General features: G+C 43.3%; 1 protein-coding gene across 2 annotated transcripts in view; it reads left to right on the top strand.

Moving 5' to 3' along the window:
- TEX14 (testis expressed 14, intercellular bridge forming factor) overlaps positions 1–17,034 on the top strand; it is a 109,512-nt gene that overhangs the window by 80,692 nt on the left and 11,786 nt on the right. For both annotated transcript variants that reach the window (XM_027519833.1, XM_027519832.1), the window contains 8 exons: positions 540–640; positions 2,730–2,849; positions 4,235–4,301; positions 8,587–8,668; positions 12,435–12,497; positions 13,017–13,144; positions 14,158–14,366; positions 15,595–15,691. In XM_027519833.1, coding sequence (XP_027375634.1) covers positions 540–640; positions 2,730–2,849; positions 4,235–4,301; positions 8,587–8,668; positions 12,435–12,497; positions 13,017–13,144; positions 14,158–14,366; positions 15,595–15,691 — 867 coding nt within the window. The remainder of the gene's footprint in view (positions 1–539; positions 641–2,729; positions 2,850–4,234; positions 4,302–8,586; positions 8,669–12,434; positions 12,498–13,016; positions 13,145–14,157; positions 14,367–15,594; positions 15,692–17,034) is intronic.

Genomic DNA, 17,034 nt, shown 5'->3' with positions numbered 1-17,034 from the left:
CATGCACTGACCCTGCTCCTGGATCTAACCTGGCAAAGAATTGAACCTTCTACCAGAGGGCATTGGTGGCAGGCCACCCCCTACTGCCAACTTCTTTGCATTGCATTTTAGGCCAGAAAAATTCCACCGTCTCTCAGAGAGTCTGTGCCTGAGGAACCTAGAGACAAATGATGTTTACTGCCATCACTTTATTATAGATTTGTGGGTGAAAACTGCATGCTGTATCTTTCCACCTGCTAATTTGCTTGCAGTCAGGGCATGAGATATCATTTCACAGTTGTTTGAAAATCAAGGATAGGTACATCCAAAATTATCATTCATCTTAGAATGGATTTTTTTGGTATTTAAAAGGGAGAATGATTCACGGCCACGTGCTAGAGCCAGGCTAACCTAACAGTCTCCACTGTCTGGACAGAATCTGGCATGACACATGGTTGCATTCGGCAGAAAATGCAAGCATCTCCTCTCTCACACTATCCTTTGCCCCTTCGTGCCATTTAAAAATGACTGAATGACAATTATTGTGTTATAATCATTAGGTATCAGGCACCTGCCCCCCAGAGAAGATGAGCAGCCAGAGCACAGTGAAGTCTTTCAAGCAAATTCGGATGCATCTGTGGCTGTTGAGAAGTCTTACAGCGTAAGTCATACAGCTGGAGAGCCAACTCAAACCCAAAGACCTAGTAGGGTAAAACTGGGTTGTTACGTACTATGATATTGAAATATCTGTAGTAGTTCTTTTTTGTTGGAGCATGTGCCCTCATGTCTCTGACATGAATGAAGAAGTTTTTCCTCCCTGTCTAATACGTTCTGAATTAGTTCAGCTCAAAGCACTGTGTATATTGGAGCTTGGGGAAAACACAGTGTTAGATTCAGCTCTGACCCTTGAGCTTTCTGTCTGTGTGCGCGCTCAGTAACTCAGTCGTGTCTAATTCTTTGCAACTCCATGGACCGTAGCCCACCAGGCTCTTCTGTCCATGGGATTTCCCAGGCAAGGGTACTGGAGTGGGTTGCCATTGCCTTCTCCAGAGGATCTTCTGACCCAGGGATCTAGCCCACGTCTCTTGTGTTTCCTGCATTGCCAGACAGATTCTTTACTGCTATACCACCTGGGAAGCCCAAGCTTTCTGTCTAACTGTGTAGAAAAGACCACCTCGTAAAGCTCAGTGTGAGGTCAGTTACCAAAGCTCATGACTGAAGTCAGATTGAAGTAGGAAAAGCAGGGCCAGGGTTGCAATGAGAGTACCTTTGCCTGGGATGTCATTTAAGACCAAAATTCAGCTCTCAGCTCAGTGGAAGGAGTGTGTTCATGCCTGAAATCTATGTCTCAGCAAGATCCCTAGGATTCAGTTATTTCCCAGCATTTGCGCTGGGGTTACAGCCTTGCTTCAGGGATTTAATGCATTCTTCAAGTGTGCAATTGGGCCATGGTCCAGCCAGCGTAAGGAACCAAAATTTGTAATCACCATTGACATGGAAGAATATAAACAGCAATTGAGAATAAACAATGTAAAAAGCCAATTGTGATAACATTTGAGGCTTTTCAAAGAATATACCTTTGTATTTTAATCAGTACACAGACCACTCACAGGGCAGCTTATTCTTTCTTTCCCTTGAGGTCTGGGAGGACGCACCACATTAAGCATACTGGCTTGGCTGGAGAAGCAGGTCTTTCAGGGAAGTGGGGAAGGTGTGGGAGGCCAGGCTTGTCTGAGAAATTTTAATTTGATATGAGAGGTCAAGGAAAGCAGCTGCTAAGTGCACAAAAGAGGAAGTGTGGCAAAGGCAGTGTCCAGGGAAAAAAACCACAAAACCTCTGCAAAGAGATGATTGAAGGTAAGGAAAGGAGCCAGCTGTCTGGCCACGTGGTGATGAGGGCTGGACGTAGAGAAGTAGCAGAAAAGGAAGGAGCAGAGCAGAGATGCTGATGAAATAACTTGCTTTTAATTAATGTATTTATTTGGCTGTGCTGGGTCTTAATTTCAGCATGTGGGATCTAGTTCCCTGACCAGGGATAGAACCCAGGCCCCCTGCATTGGGAGTGTGTTTAGCCACTGGACCACCAGAGAAATCCCAGTAACTTACTTTAAATTATTTCATTTTTTAAATAGTTCTCCTTTTTTCTAAATTAAAAAAAAATTTTTTGGCTGCATGGCTGTGGGGTTTTAATTCCCCAGCCAGGGATCAAACACACACTGCCTGCAGTGGAAGCATGGAGTCTTATCTGCTGGGCCACCAGGGAAATCCCTGTTTTATTATTGAGATTGCATTGCTATTTTTAAAATCATGCTCTTTCTCTTGCCTTTAAATGGGAATACCTGAAGGAGTCCCAGGTCTGAGCAGCCTCAGCCTAGAGTTGACTCCAGCACATGGACTGTCTGTGCCCGTGGGGATCAGGGTATGTAAATTCAGTCCGCAGCTTGAATTGTCTAGGGCCTTTCTTCTTCCTGTGAATTTCAGAGCAAAAAGGTTGCCCATCCTCCCCTACTTCCATTGTGCAGGTAAGGATGTTGAGATTCAGGACTGTGATTTGTCACACTTGCTCTGGGGTTCATGACTGGCTGTGCAGAAGGAGGGCAGCAGTGCGCACGTGGCGGGAGGGGCTCTGAGAGCATCAGCCCGACTGCAGGGTGATTTTAGATGCCCTGTTACTAACACTGCAGCCAGCTCTAAAGGGATTTGTTTACAATAAACACCAACTGAAAAGTGATTTCCTGCGTTATTAATAGGGTCAGTCTGCACAATCAACTTGTTCACCAGAGTCTTCTGAAGACATGACAGATGAATTTTTAACTCCAGACCATGAATATTTTTACTCCTCAATTGCTCAAGAAAATTTGGCTCTAGAGGTAAAAATTTACAAAGTTCAGGATAAAGTACATCTCCAGCTTTCTCTGTTGCTTTATTCCTTTAAAATTATTTTTATTAAGAAAAATAGCTTATACGTAAAAGTATATCCTGTCAATTTATCAGTGTTTTCATATGTTTTGAAAAAAAACGTGTGAAAAGTAAGATTTTTCATAATGAAGGTCTTACCACAGGATTGTGGTTCCTGCATTTGTGCAGCACTTTGTACTTCATTTTCAAAACCTGTTCCTTCTTGTTGCTTAATTCGCAGTCCTTTCTTGGGGGGAGAGAAGGCAGCCTGCTGTTACTGCTCTGCGTGAAGAAGCACTGGTGACAGCAGCCTAGGGAGTTAGCCCGGGACTGACAGGCTTTAGTCGTGGGGGGGCCAGGAACAGCGGCACAGGGTCCGCAGAGAACGTGAGGCTGTCCAGTACACGGCCCTTCCTCTGGGATGTGCCTGGCTCTTGCAAGAACCTGTTTGTGCAGAGAGTATTTTCATTTATAAAATGAAAATCATGGGAGTCTTTTATTTACTCTTGTACTTTTTACCTCCTCTCTCCCCTAACCTGCCACCTCTGGGGGCCCTTTACCAATATGGAAGGTAGAGTGGAGGAAAGAGAATTATACATGCCAGTCAGCACATTTGACTGACGGGAAGAATTCAGTGATGCATCAAAAAGCATAGATCTCCCTTGTCGGCACTTCTGCAAACTCAGAGCAGTTTTCCATAATCAGTCCTTTGAACATTCTTAATATTACTGTGGACTGGGACATTAAGAAAATGGTTAATAAAAAATATAAAGTTTATATACGTATATATGTACATGTATATAAAAAGGGTAACAGGGGAAAGTACACGCATCTTTAGGGTACAGATCATGAACTTTTACATGCTGAACACACTCATGGAGCCAGCACCTAAATCAAGAAATAGAACATTCCTGATCCCCTAGAAGACCTTGTGTTTCCTCCCACCCACTCCTCTCCTCAAAGGAACCAGTGTTCTGACTTCTCACCCCATAGAGTAGCTTTAGAGCCTGGGCCATCTTTCCTACCTTTTTTGGCTTTTCTAGTAAAGCTCCCAGGAATTAAAACATCTTTGTTGGATGGTTGGAGTGAGGAGAGGGGATAGTTATATAAAGAAGGGAAAAGTAACCCAATCCCACCTCACAATGGGAGGTGGAGGAGGGCTTGTTGTTGAGGAGGAACATATAGTACAAATAAATTCTTAATGTCTGTGAAGAAGGTTTGTTCTTTTTCTATAAAAGATGCAGGAACCTTTAAAGATTTTCAAAGTTTAAGAACATCAAGAAATCCTCTCCCCATCTTTTGATGATGTATCTTCCTCTAGTGAACTTCCTTTCTTTGCTCTTTCTTTCTTTTATAGACCTCAAGTCCCATTGATGAAGACTTTGAAGGAATTCAACATGCTTGTGCCCGACCTCAAGCCTCTGGTAATACGCCCTCAGGGCAGATTCCTTTGAGAATCCCTCCTGTTCCCTTTCTGTCGGATCACACATGTTTAGAGCCGGAAAGGTCCTTAGAGATAACCTTCCAGATCTTTCATTTCACAGATAAGAAAACTTAGGCTCAGTGATTTCCCCTCATTAGAATGAATCCCCAGCTGCTCACTAGCCTCATGGTATCCATACATCATGTTATTTATATACTTCCCCTTGCATTCTTTTCAACTTTGCCATTTATTTATTTATAAATATTTGTGTATGTATTTATTTGGCTGTGCCACGTCTTAGTTTCGGCACATAGGATCTTTAGTTGCTGATTTGAACTCTTTAGTCACGGAATGTGGGATCTAATTCCTTGACCAGGGATGGAACCCAGGCCCCCTGCCTTGTGATTGTGGAGTCTTAAACACTGGACCACCAGGGAAGTCCCCCCACCTTGCATTCATATAGCAAACGTTACAGCAGTTGCTGCTTCTCTTTTCCCTTGTGGTCTCTTTCCCTAGATTTCAGTGCTGAGCTGACCTGATGGACTGGCCTGGGCCTCACAGCTGGTTATTGACACGGTGACAACCAGTACTAGGTTTCTGTGTCCTTCTCTACTCCAGAAGACTGAGTCTTACCATCATTTTCCTTTGCTTGCATGACATCTTAGCAAAGGGTTAATAATAGCCAATACTACAGTCAGTATAACATCGTGCCCTTTCTGGGCCTTGGGTTCTGTATAACTTAGCAATTGCTGCCTGTTACACGGGAAGTTAACCTTGGATCAGCAGCTGGGGTGTGGCACAAGACAAGATATAAATGGACCACAGGTACTGATACAGACATTTTAAAAATTGTGCACTTTCGCTCTTCTAAGGCATGTAACCATCTGTTTTTAAACCAGGGTTATCCATCTCGTGAACCATGCAGCTTGGTCTATGGTCATGTCTCCACTGTCTGAACCCAGGCTGGGCAGGTTTAGGTTCTGAACATACCCCCTTCCTCCTGTTGCATACTCCAGCTTGCGTCTCTAACCTGATTCAGGCCTCCTTCACAGTTGCAAGCATTTTAACAAGCTGTAAGCTTTTAGATTAACAGTTAATTTCTCAGGAAAATATGTATGTGAAGTTCCCAAACCTAGGTCTCTGGCCCCTCAGTTCTTTGTGTGGAGCCTCTGCCCATGATCACTCACTCTCTGTGTGAGCCTGACCTGTGCATGGCCACTTCACTTGTGTTTGAAAGAGGGGTGAGTAGGAGAGAGAAATTATGGAGCAGGCAGATCAGAAAACCATGGCTAGTTGGCTGCAAACATCTGAAGTACATGGAAAAGCCTCTGATTTCCACTCCGTTTCCTCCTTTTAGCCCTTCTCTTCCTGCTTTCCCACTATGGCTCTGATATACATCCTCTCCATACCAGGCAGTACAACAGGGGTAACAGTTGGATACACACTGGGTTCCACGCCCAGTTCTGCTGCTGATTTTTTTTCTGCATGACCTTTGGCATCTTGGGCATGTCATTCCACCCCAGGGCCCCACCTTTCCTTCGTATAAAATAAAGGAGAGAGTTAGACTCTCAAATCTCTAACTTCCCCTCCAGCTCTGCATTGTGCTTATTAGAAATTCATTTATGATTGCTAGGGCGTTTGAAGAGAGTAGCAAGAAGGAGAAACGTGATGCTTCTCCACTGGTGGGGTTTCAGTGTCTTCAGTTCGGTTCAGTTCAGTCACTCAGTCATGTCTGACTCTTTGTGACCCCATGGACTGCAGCACACCAGGCCTCCCTGTCCATCACCAAGTCCCAGAGCTTGCTCAAATTCATGTCCATCGAGTTGGTGACGCCATCCAACCATCTCACCTTCTCTTGTCCCCGTTTCCTCCCTCCTTCAATCTTTCCCAGTATCAGGGTCTTTTCTAGTGAGTCAGCTCTTCGCATCAGGTGGCCAAAGTATTACAGTTTCAGCCTCAGCATCAGTCCTTCCAATGAATATTCAGGAATGATTTCCTTTAGGATTGACTGGTTGGACCTCCTTGCTCACCAAGGGACTCTCAAGAGTCTCCTCCAACACCACAGTTGAAAAGCATCAATTCTTTGGTGCTCAGCTTTCTTTGTAGTCCAACTTTCACATCCATACATGACCACTGGACTACTGGAAAAACCATAGCTTTGACTAGATGGACCTTTGTCGGCAAAGTAATGTCTCTGCTTTTTAATATGCTATCTAGGTTGGTCATAACTTTTCTTCCAAGAAGCAAGCATCTTTTAATTTCATGACTGCAGTCACCATCTGCAATGATTTTGGGCCCCCCCCCCCAAAATAAAGTCTATCACTGTTTCCACTGTTTCCCCATCTATTTGCCATGAAGTGATGGGACCAGATGCCGTGATCTTAGTTTTCCGAATGTTGAGTTTTAAGCCAATGTTTTCACTCTCCTCTCTCACTTTTATCAACAGGCTTTTTAGTTCTTTGCTTTCTGCCATAAGGGTGGTGTCATCTGCATATCTGAGGTTATTGATATTTCTCCCAATCTTGATTCTAGCTTGTCCTTCATCTAGTCCAGCATTTCACATGATGTACTCTACACAGAAGTTAAATAATCAGGGTGACAATATACAGCCTTGACATACTCCTTTTCCTATTTGGAACCAGTCTGTTGTTCCACACCCGGTTCTAACTGTTGCTTCTTGACCTGCATACAGATTTCTCAGGAGGCAGGTCAGGTGGTCTGGTATTCCCATCTCTTTCAGAATTTTCTGCAGTTTATTGTGATCCACACAGTCAAAGGCTTTGGCAGAGTCAATAAAGCAGATGTTTTTCTGGAACTCTCTTGCTTTTTCGATGATCTAGTGGATGTTGGCAATTTGATCTCTGGTTCCTCTGCCTTTTCTAAATCCAGCTTGAACATCTGGAAGGTCATGGTTCACATATTGCTGAAGCCTGGCTTGGAGAATTTTGAGCATTACTTTACTAGCGTGAGATGAGTGCCGTTATGGGGTAATTTGAACATTCTTTGGCATTGCCTTTCTTTGGAATTGGAATGAAAACTGACCTTTTCCAGTCCTGTGGCCACTGCTGAATTTTCCAAATTTGCTGGCATATTGAGCGTAGCATTTTCACAGCATCATCTTTTAGGATTTGAAATAGCTCAACTGGAATTCCATCACCTCCACTAGCTTTGTGCGTAGTGATGCTTCCTAAGACCCACTTGATTGCGCATTCCACGATGTCTGGCTCTAGGTGAGTGATCGCATCATCGTGACTATCTGGGTCATGAAGGTCTTTTTTGTACAGCTTTTGGTGTATTCTTGCCACCTCTTCTTAATATCTTCTGCTTCTGTTAGGTCCATACCATTTCTGTCCTTCACTGTGTCTATCTTTGCATGAAATGTTCCCTTGGTGTCTCTAATTTACTTGAAGAGATCTCTAGTCTTTCCTATTCTGTTTTCCTCTATTTCTTTGCATTGTTCGCTGAGGAAGGCTTTCATATCTCTCCTTGCTATTCTTTGGAACTCTGCATTCAAATGGTTTTATCAGTATCTTGGCTTTTGCTAAAGGTGGTACTTTTATAGTGGGCCTGCCATTGCCTACCAGGCCACCTTCTGGACCTAAAGAATGGCAGGGGGATCGTGAGCATTTGCCAATAGGGCAGGCTAGCCTGTGGGTCCACTTCTCCATAAACCAGAGCTGTATAATGTAGGAAGGAAAATTGGATACTGGTCCTGTGTGCCCAGAGGCCTACAAAGTATCTTCCTGAGAATTGGGGAGGACTTGAGATGCTTGAGGCCAAGGAGAACAGAAGACAGTTGAATTAGCTCATTAGTACTCAGGACCCCACCCCCAGTCTTTAAGTGGTGTTTGGTGGCCAAGAGACACAGTTAGCATCCTGGGAATGCCCAGCTAATGGTCTTTTCTGCTTGGAATCTTCAATGAACAAACAGTTCTTGGTTTCAACGCCCCCTGGTGTCTGTTGACAGGAATCAGGTCAGTTTGCCTTCCTGAAAAGACAAAACACCATTTGTCTCCGGAAGTAACTGTGCGGCTATAACTGAAAAGCCAGTAAATGGCTTGATTGTATTCTGAGTGTCAGAATATAGTTGTCCCCTCTGAGCAAGGAAAATAAACTTTCAGAGCAAAAACCTCTTCTACAGTACTCAATCCAAGCCCAATTAGGAAACACTTTGTTTATGTAGATTATTTATTATTCTAGACCAGACCAAGAAAACTCCAGAGAATGAAAATCATAATCTGGGTTTGCAAAAATTTATTAAAAATGCGTTTACTTTATTCTTTCAGGTGAAGAAAAGTTCCAAATGAGAAAAAACCTTGGAAAGAACTCTGAAATTTTGACCAAGTCTCAATTCCAACCTATACGAAGGTATATGCCATTATTTTATTCACAGTTTCAGACTCATAGAAGTAATGTTAATTGATGGTTCAGTTCAGTTCAGTTCAGTCACTCAGTCGTGTCCAACTCTTTGTGACCCCATGAATTGCAGCATGCCAGGCCTCCCTCCATCACCAACTCCCGGAGTTCACTCAAATTCACGTCCATCGAGTCAGTGTTGCCATCCAGCCATCTCATCCTCTGTCGTCCCCTTCTCCTCCTGCCCCCAGTCCCTCCCAGCATCAGAGTCTTTTCCAACGAGCCAACTCTTCGCATGAGGTGGCCAAAGTACTGGGGTTTCAGCTTTAGCATCATTCCTTCCAAAGAACACCCAGGGCTGATCTCCTTTAGAATGGACTGGTTGGATCTCCTTGCAGTCCAAGGGACTCTCAAGAGTCTTCTCCAACACCACAGTTCAAAAGCATCAATTCTTTGGAGCTCAGCTTTCTTCACAGTCCAACTTTCACATCCATACACGACCACTGGGAAAACTGTAGCCTTGACTAGACAGACCTTTGTTGGCAAAGTAATGTCTCTGCTTTTGAATATGCTATCTAGGTTGGTCATAACTTTCCTTCCAAGGAATAAGCGTCTTTTAATTTCATGGTTGCAATCACCATCTGCAGTGATTTTGGAGCCCAAAAAAAAGTCTGACACTGTTTCCACTGTTTCCCCATCTATTTGCCATGAAGTGATGGGACTGGATGTCATGATCTTCGTTTTCTGAATGTTGAGCTTTAAGCCAACTTTTTCACTCTCCTCTTTCACTTTCATCAAGAGGCTTTTGAGTTCCTCTTCACTTTCTGCCATAAGGGTGGTGTCATCTGCATATCTGAGGTTATTGATATTTTTCCCAGCAATCTTGATTCCAGCTTGTGCTTCTTCCAGCCCAGCGTTTTTCATGATGTACTCTGCATATCAGTTAAATAATCAGGGTGACAATATACAGCCTTGACATACTCCTTTTCCTATTTGGAACCAGTCTGTTGTTCCATGTCCAGTTCTAACTGTTGCTGCCTGACCTGCATACAGATTTCTCAGGAGGCAGGTCAGGTGGTCTGGTATTCCCATCTCTTTCAGAATTTTCCACAGTTTCTTGTGATCCACACAGTCAGAGGCTTTGGCATAGTCAATAAAGCAGAAATAGATGTTTTTCTGGGACTCTCTTGCTTTTTCGATGATCTAGCGGATGTTGGCAATTTGATCTCTGGTTCCTCTGCCTTTTCTAAAACCAGCTTGAACATCTGGAAGTTCACAGTTCACGTACTGCTGAAGCCTGGCTTGGAGAATTTTGAGCATCACTTTACTAGTGTGTGAGATGAGTGCAATTGTGTGGTAGTTTGAGCATTCTTTGGCATTGCCTTTCTTTGGGATTGGAATGAAAACTGACCTTTTCCAGTCCTGTGGCCACTGCTGAATTTTCCAAATTAGCTGGCATATTGAGTGCAGCACTTTCACAGCATCATCTTTCAGGATTTGAAATAGCTCAACTGGAATTCTATCACCTCCACTAGCTTTGTTCATAGTGATGCTTTCTAAGGCCCACTTGACTTTACATTCCAGGATGTCTGGCTCTAGGTGAGTGATCACACCATCGTGATTATCTGGGTTGTGAAGATCTTTTTTGTACAGTTCTTCTGTGTATTCTTGCTACCTCGTCTTAATATCTTCTGCTTCTGTTAGGTCCATACCATTTCTGTCTTTTATCGAGCCCATCTTTGCATGAAATGTTCCCTTGGTATCTCAATGCCCCATATTTATATGTTGCTCTTCTTCAAATATAATAGCCACCATGTTATAACAATAAGCTTTAGGCAGCTTAGATTTGTTAGGACTTGTTCAGCAGAATTGTGAAGGGTCATGAAAAGGAGCTGTCATCTGTATCCAGATCTTGACTTTGCTTTTCTAACTGTACGACCTTGGTCAAATTTCTCTTCTAGTTGTGTGTGTGTGTTAGTTGCTCATTTGTGTCCAACTCTGTGGCCCCATGGACTGTAGCCTTTCAGGTTCCTTTGTCCATGGAATTCTCCAGGCAAGAATATTGGAGTGGGTAGCCTTTCCCTTCTCCGGGGATCTTACCAACCAGGGATCAAATCCAGGTCTCCTGCATTGCAGGCGGATTCTTTACCGTCTGAGCCACCAGGGAAGCCCAAGAATACTGGAGTGTGTAGCCTATCCCTTCTCCAGTGGATCTTCCTGACCCAGGAATCGAATTGGGGTCTCCTGCATTGCAGGCGAATTCTTTACCAGCTGAGCTACTTAATGTATGTAGCACACAGCCCCCAGATTCTAGTGACTTACAACAACAAAAACTGCTTTCGTGTCCATGTTCCATGTCCATCAGGGATTGGCCAGAAGTGTTCTGTGCTGTATTACTTTCTCTCGGAAATCCACAGTGCGGGAGACTCCATCTTTATGCTTCCTTTCTTGCTGAGGCAGGAAAAAGAGAACATAGTGAATTGTGCACTGGACTTTTAAAAGTTTCTGCCCCAAAGTGAATCACATCACTTTCACTTCCATTTCACTGGTTAAAGCAAGCAATATGGTCATTTATGTAAATTAGGAGGACCAGAAAGCACTGTCCTATGTTGTGCTCAGAAGAAGAAATATTTTTTGAATGAATTAATAGTCACAACCCAATCCAAAATCCATTCTCTTTCCTTTATACCACTGGTCTCAAAGCGATTGCTACAAAGATTAGAAATATGGGAACATTTGGGAGGATTTAGCATGAGATCTTGGAGAAGGAAATGGCAGCCCACTCCAGTGTTCTTGCCTGGAGAATCCCAGGGACGGGGGAGCCTGGTGGGCTGCCGTCTATGGGGTCGCACAGAGTCAGACATGACTGAAGTGACTTAGTAGCAGTAGCAGCAACAGCATGAGATATGGCTTATAGTTTGTGTTTTGAGTATTGAAAATGTATCTTAAATATTGGTTAAAATAGAAACAAGTCAACTTTGTCTTCAGAATTCTTTTCTAGCCTTTCTTTGACACAAGCCTTTCTTGGCCTCCCCTGATCCTCCATGCCAGGAAGCTGCCTCACAGTTGGTGAGGTCCCGTGGCTGTGCCTCTTGCTCCAAGCTCCATCCCCAGCAAAGTACTCCATTGACTTCCTCAGGAGCTTGCTCAGCTAGTAGCATCATAGGCTGATTTCAGGTGGGCTGACCTTTCAGTTCAGTTCAGTTCAGTCGCTCAGTCCTGTCCGACTCTTTGCGACCCCATGGACTGCAGCACGCCAGGCCTCCCTGTCCATCACCAACTCCCAGAGCTTACTCAGACTCATGTCCGTTGAGTCGGTGATGCCATCCAACCATCTCATCCTCTGTCGTCCCCTTTTCCTCCCGCCTTCAATCTTTCTCAGCATCAGGGTCTTTTCCAGTGAGTCAGTTCTTCCCATCAGGTGCCAAAGTATTGGAGTTTCAGCTTCAGCATCAGTCCTTCCAATGAATATTCAGGACTGATTTCCTTTAGAATGGATTGGTTGGATCTCCTTGCAGTCCAAGGGACTCTCAAGAATCTTCTCCAACACCACAGCTCTAAAGCATCGAGAGTATTTATTTAGTCTCTGAAGAGGAAACAGAGGCCCAGATATGCGTGTACACATGTGGCTCATCAGTAGCAGAGTTAGGATTGGAGCCCTCCCTTTTCACTCTGGGCTCAGTGTCCTTCCCACGGCCTTTCACACTGCCCTTGGCCCACGTTGTTGCACTCTGCTGACAGAAGATTTATGTCATCTTCTCACTTTCTCTCTTAACAGTCCTGAAGGCGAACAAGATGAGACATTAAAGGAGCCACCAAAGGAATCGAAAGAGAAAGATATGTATGGCCACCAGAAATTACTTAAGGATTCTGTGCAAAGTCTTGGTTTTAGGGAAATGGTGTTTTCTTATTTGTAAGAGTTTCTGTGTTCTTCTATTTTTATGTATACATGTAATGTGAGCCTGTTTCTCCTTTCACCAAAAGGCTGCTGTGATGATGCGATCTAAATTGATAGCATCTTACAATCAAGGGAATACAGTGATAATAAGAATATAATCTTATACTTAAGGTAGATTAAATCTGTTTCCCACATTAATATACTTTGACCTTTGGGATTTATTTTTAGCTGCTGAGATATGTTTGAAGTTAGTATCTCTTTCTAAGATATTCTCTGATACTCTCTTTAAGATATCTTAAGTATCTTATAGATATCTTATGGATATTCTGAAGTATTCTCTGATTTTGGCCTCTTGCCAAATAAAGATTTTTGTGAAGAGCATCTTTAAAAAGTACCTCTTAGAAATATAGAGTTTGATTTTTCTAAGCATCTCCCAGTAACTCTGTGCTTTTAATACTTTAGATCATTGACAGACATTCAGGACCTGTCTAGTATCTCCTGTGAACACGACGGTTCTTTCAAGGAAGTCTCATGCAAAACACCCAAAATAAACCACGCACCTACTAGTGTCAGTACCCCGCTCAGCCCAGGTACTCTCTCACAGGGGGATGTTCTGGGAGGGGAACTAACAGCTCCCGTCTCACTGGCTGTGGGAAGCCAGGCTGTGGGCGCAGACCCGCAGATGGGTGTTTCCTCACAGTGCAGAGGGGTTTCTTTAGGGCCAGAGCAGAAGGGGATAATCCCATGGGAGGCCAGGTGGTGATGGTGATGGTGATGGTGGTGGTGATTAGCTATTGTTGTTATTGTTCAGTCGCTCAGTCGTATCTGACTCTTTGCGACCCCATGGACTGTAGCACACCAGGCTTCCCTGTCCTTCACTGTCTCTCGGAGTTTGCTCAAACTCATGTCCATTGAATTGGTGATGCCATCCAACCAGCTATAAGGAGATTTTTTTTATTCTAGCAATAGAGACATGTGAATGCCAAGTCTACTTTGTACTTGAAGCACTGTTGAATTCTGGGCAAATACATTGGGTTCTCTACAAGGGCTTCCCTGGTGGCTCAGCTGGTAAAGAATCTGGCTGCAATGCAGGAGACCCAGGTTCCATCCCTGTGTTGGGAAGATCCCCTGGAAAAGGAAATACCAACCCACTCTAGTATTCTTGCCTGGAAAATCCCATGGACAGAGGAGCCACATGGGGTCACAAAGAGTTGGACATAACTGAGTGATTAACACTTCCACTTTCACATTGGATTTTTTATAGAGTTAGTAACTTAAAACAGTATCTTGTACTTAAGCATACATAGTTTGAGTCCTGTAACCGCATACAGCCAGCATCAAATACCCTCTCTTTAGTGTCCTTATTTTCAGTTTATTTGTGGTTCAGATAATCTCCCTTTATTTTGATGGCCAAGTTTAGAGACTATCATTTTGTATACCTTATGGAGCTTTGTCTCAAATCAGTGATTATTTCAGTTATTGACAATTTGGGAAATTCCTATTATAGATACAGAGTTTTATGGGTTTTGTGTGTGTGTGTGTTATTGTTCTTTTTAAATAATGTAAAGTATTCAGATACTGACTGCCCTCTTTTCTACAACAGGGTCACTTTCTTCAGTTGCTAGTCAGTATAAGGACTGCCTTGAGAGTATCCCATTTCAGGATACTAAAACAGGATCTACCTCGTGCGGGACCAGTCAAGAATCTACTCAGACTTTGTCTGATAAATTTACAAGTGTCCGAGAGAAAGCAAAGAGCCTAGATTCCCTTCTTACTTCCTCTGAAGTTCTCCCTGCTAGACTGACTAATCTTGTAAGTATATAGACTGTGCGTTGCACCCTCATGGAGTGATTCCAAAGGTGTCAGTGATCAAAAGGTCAAGGTTTCTCCATATCTATTTTACAGAGAAAGGAAGAAATAAGCTGGATCCTCCCCAGGCTTCCCTGGGGCTCCTTTCTGATCTGTATTGTAGACTGGATCCTGGGCTTTTGTACCCTTTCCTCTCCCCACCCCACCAGAGATAATGTTTGGCGATTTCTCTAAAGAGCCGGCCTCTGCCATAGCTTATGATGCTACCTTCATCTGCACTGTTCTTTCAGTCTAACCATATTTTACATTCTGCTTCTTCCTTGAAGCCTCCCCTGGTTAGTTCTCAGAGAGTTCTGATTGATCTGTACCTTGTTCCTGAACCAGTAATCTGCAGTAAAAACACTTACTGGTGCCTTCTCCTTGCTTCCTCCCCTTTCCCGTGCTATTTGCTTGTTTCCCTCTTGCTCTCCTTCATATTTCACATGTAGTCCTTTCAGGAAAACTACAAATTCCTTACTCGGTACTGCTCATTAAAAATCCGTTGACTAACCATAGTGTCGCTTCCCTGGTGGCTCAAAGATAAAGAATCCATCTGCTGATGCAGGCGATGCGAGTTTGATCTCCGGGTCAGGAAAATCCCTTAGGGAAGGAAATGGCAACCCACTCCAGTATTCTTGCCTGGGCAATCCCATGGACAGAGAAGCCTGGAGGACTACAGTCCATGGGTTTGCAAAAGAGGTGGACACGACTTAGTGAATAAACAACAAACAGACCATTCTATGGGCAGACTGATTACTTGTTTGGCCCTCAGTGAAAAAACCACTCTCATCTTCTTTGGGCATTTGACTCACAAAAAGCCTCATTCTGAAGTAGGGAATTTAAAAATTGTATGCTTTTGTTCAATGTACTGTCAATAGGGCAGGTTCTAAGGGCCAGGCACTATGCCAGGCCCTCTAATAGGCATCCAAAAGTGAATTAAAAAAGTCCCTGCCCTGAAGGAGCTCAGAGCCTAGTGAGAGGGACTCAGTAAAAACTGAGTGCTGTGGAGGCAAAGAAGGGTGGGAAGCTTCCAAGAGAAGGTGACGTTTGAATGAGTTTTACTCGATCAACAAAACAAGTGGCTTCGTCCATGAATGATACACAAGCTTAATTTTGGAAATGACTGAGCTTAACATGCCTTTTTAGCTTAATAATGTGTGTGTAAATTACCACGTTTATGTCTTATTTATAGAAAAGATTGCCTGCCTTTACTGGGGCTGGTTCCTCCAGCATTGCTAAGGCGCCTGACACATCACACTGTGCCACTCAGAGAAGGAGCCTGCCGAAAGGTACCCTGTGTTCAGTATTAAAATATAAGCTCATAATTAGTAAGCCCATTTAAGAGAGCCTTCATCTCATCTTTGATGCTATAGTAGGTTTCAACAAAACTGCTATTTCCCCTGATTATACAAATTAAACATACTTGTTATCAAAAACTTGGAGATTAAAGAAGAGCTTAAGGGACTTTCTTGGAGATTAAAGAAGAGCTTAAGGGACTTCCCTGGTGGTCCAGTAGCTAAGATGCTCCCAAGGTAGGGGGCCCAGGTTCAATCCCTGGTCAGGGAACTAGATGCCACGTGTCATAACTGAGTGTTTGCATGCAGCAACTAAATATCCCACATGCTGCAACTAAGATTTGGTGCAGCCAAATAAATAATTTTTTTTCAAAGAACTTAGAAAACTACCACCATTCTAGCATCGTTTTTTAACTTGTACTATTTTGGTACCTATCTTTTTTATGTTTTTAGAACTATACCCCTCCGTATATTTATTTATTTATATACACACACACACACACACATATATATATTTAGCATAGCTAACATGGTATATCAGCTCTGGCTGCTGCTTTTTCTTCAGTGATATATTTTAGAATTTGCACTTGACAGTAAAAATTATTCCTAAGTATGAGATGACTGCGTACTAGTCCATTCTATATATGTTGCCTAACCGTGCTTTCATATTGAAAATTCATGTTGTTTTCTAATTTTTGGTCTTCAGAAATCTTTATCTGAACCTCTGGTCTTTCTTTAGGATAGAGTCTTAGAAGACAATTTTCAGATCAAAGGGTCTGAGAGTTTTAACCGATCTTAAGGCCTTTGCTCCACTAATCTTGTTGTCTTGTGTCTTTGGTATAAGTCTTAGAATTTCCCTCAAGGGAATAGAGTTATTTCAAGCTGTGCTGAGGGGTCTTGGTTACTGTTACAATTGATCCCTTAGGTGAAGGTCCAAAGTATGGTCTCCCATATCCCCTGGCTGGGTAATCTACACAGAAAGACCCCCACTTTGTGTTTTATTCATTTTGACGGGTCTGGAGCTTCTTTATTCCTCCAGCCGCCTTGGTCCAAATTGGACCCCTGGCCTTTTAGTAAGAATTTATACCTCACCTACCCCAAAGATCCTTGGAGAGGGCCACAGGTCAAGTGGTACTGAGGTGAGCAGGGAGGTAGGAGAGGGTTTAGAGGAAAAGCGAGCGTAAAGCCATTCACATATGAAGTCTCAATAGGACTGTTCATGTAAGAGGATTTCTCCTTGTCTTAGCTTGTTTCATCCTTGAGAAATTCTAAGTCAAATACGTATGGAAGCCTAGCAAGTCTAGTTCAGGTCCAGGAAGGTGTTCAGTCACTTTCCC

The sequence above is a fragment of the Bos indicus x Bos taurus genome, chromosome 19 (genome assembly GCF_003369695.1).
Source record: "Bos indicus x Bos taurus breed Angus x Brahman F1 hybrid chromosome 19, Bos_hybrid_MaternalHap_v2.0, whole genome shotgun sequence".
NCBI classification, from domain to species: domain Eukaryota; kingdom Metazoa; phylum Chordata; class Mammalia; order Artiodactyla; family Bovidae; genus Bos; species Bos indicus x Bos taurus.
The sequence above is the reverse complement of the archived record's forward strand: the minus strand, read 5'-3'. Positions and strand labels throughout refer to the sequence as shown.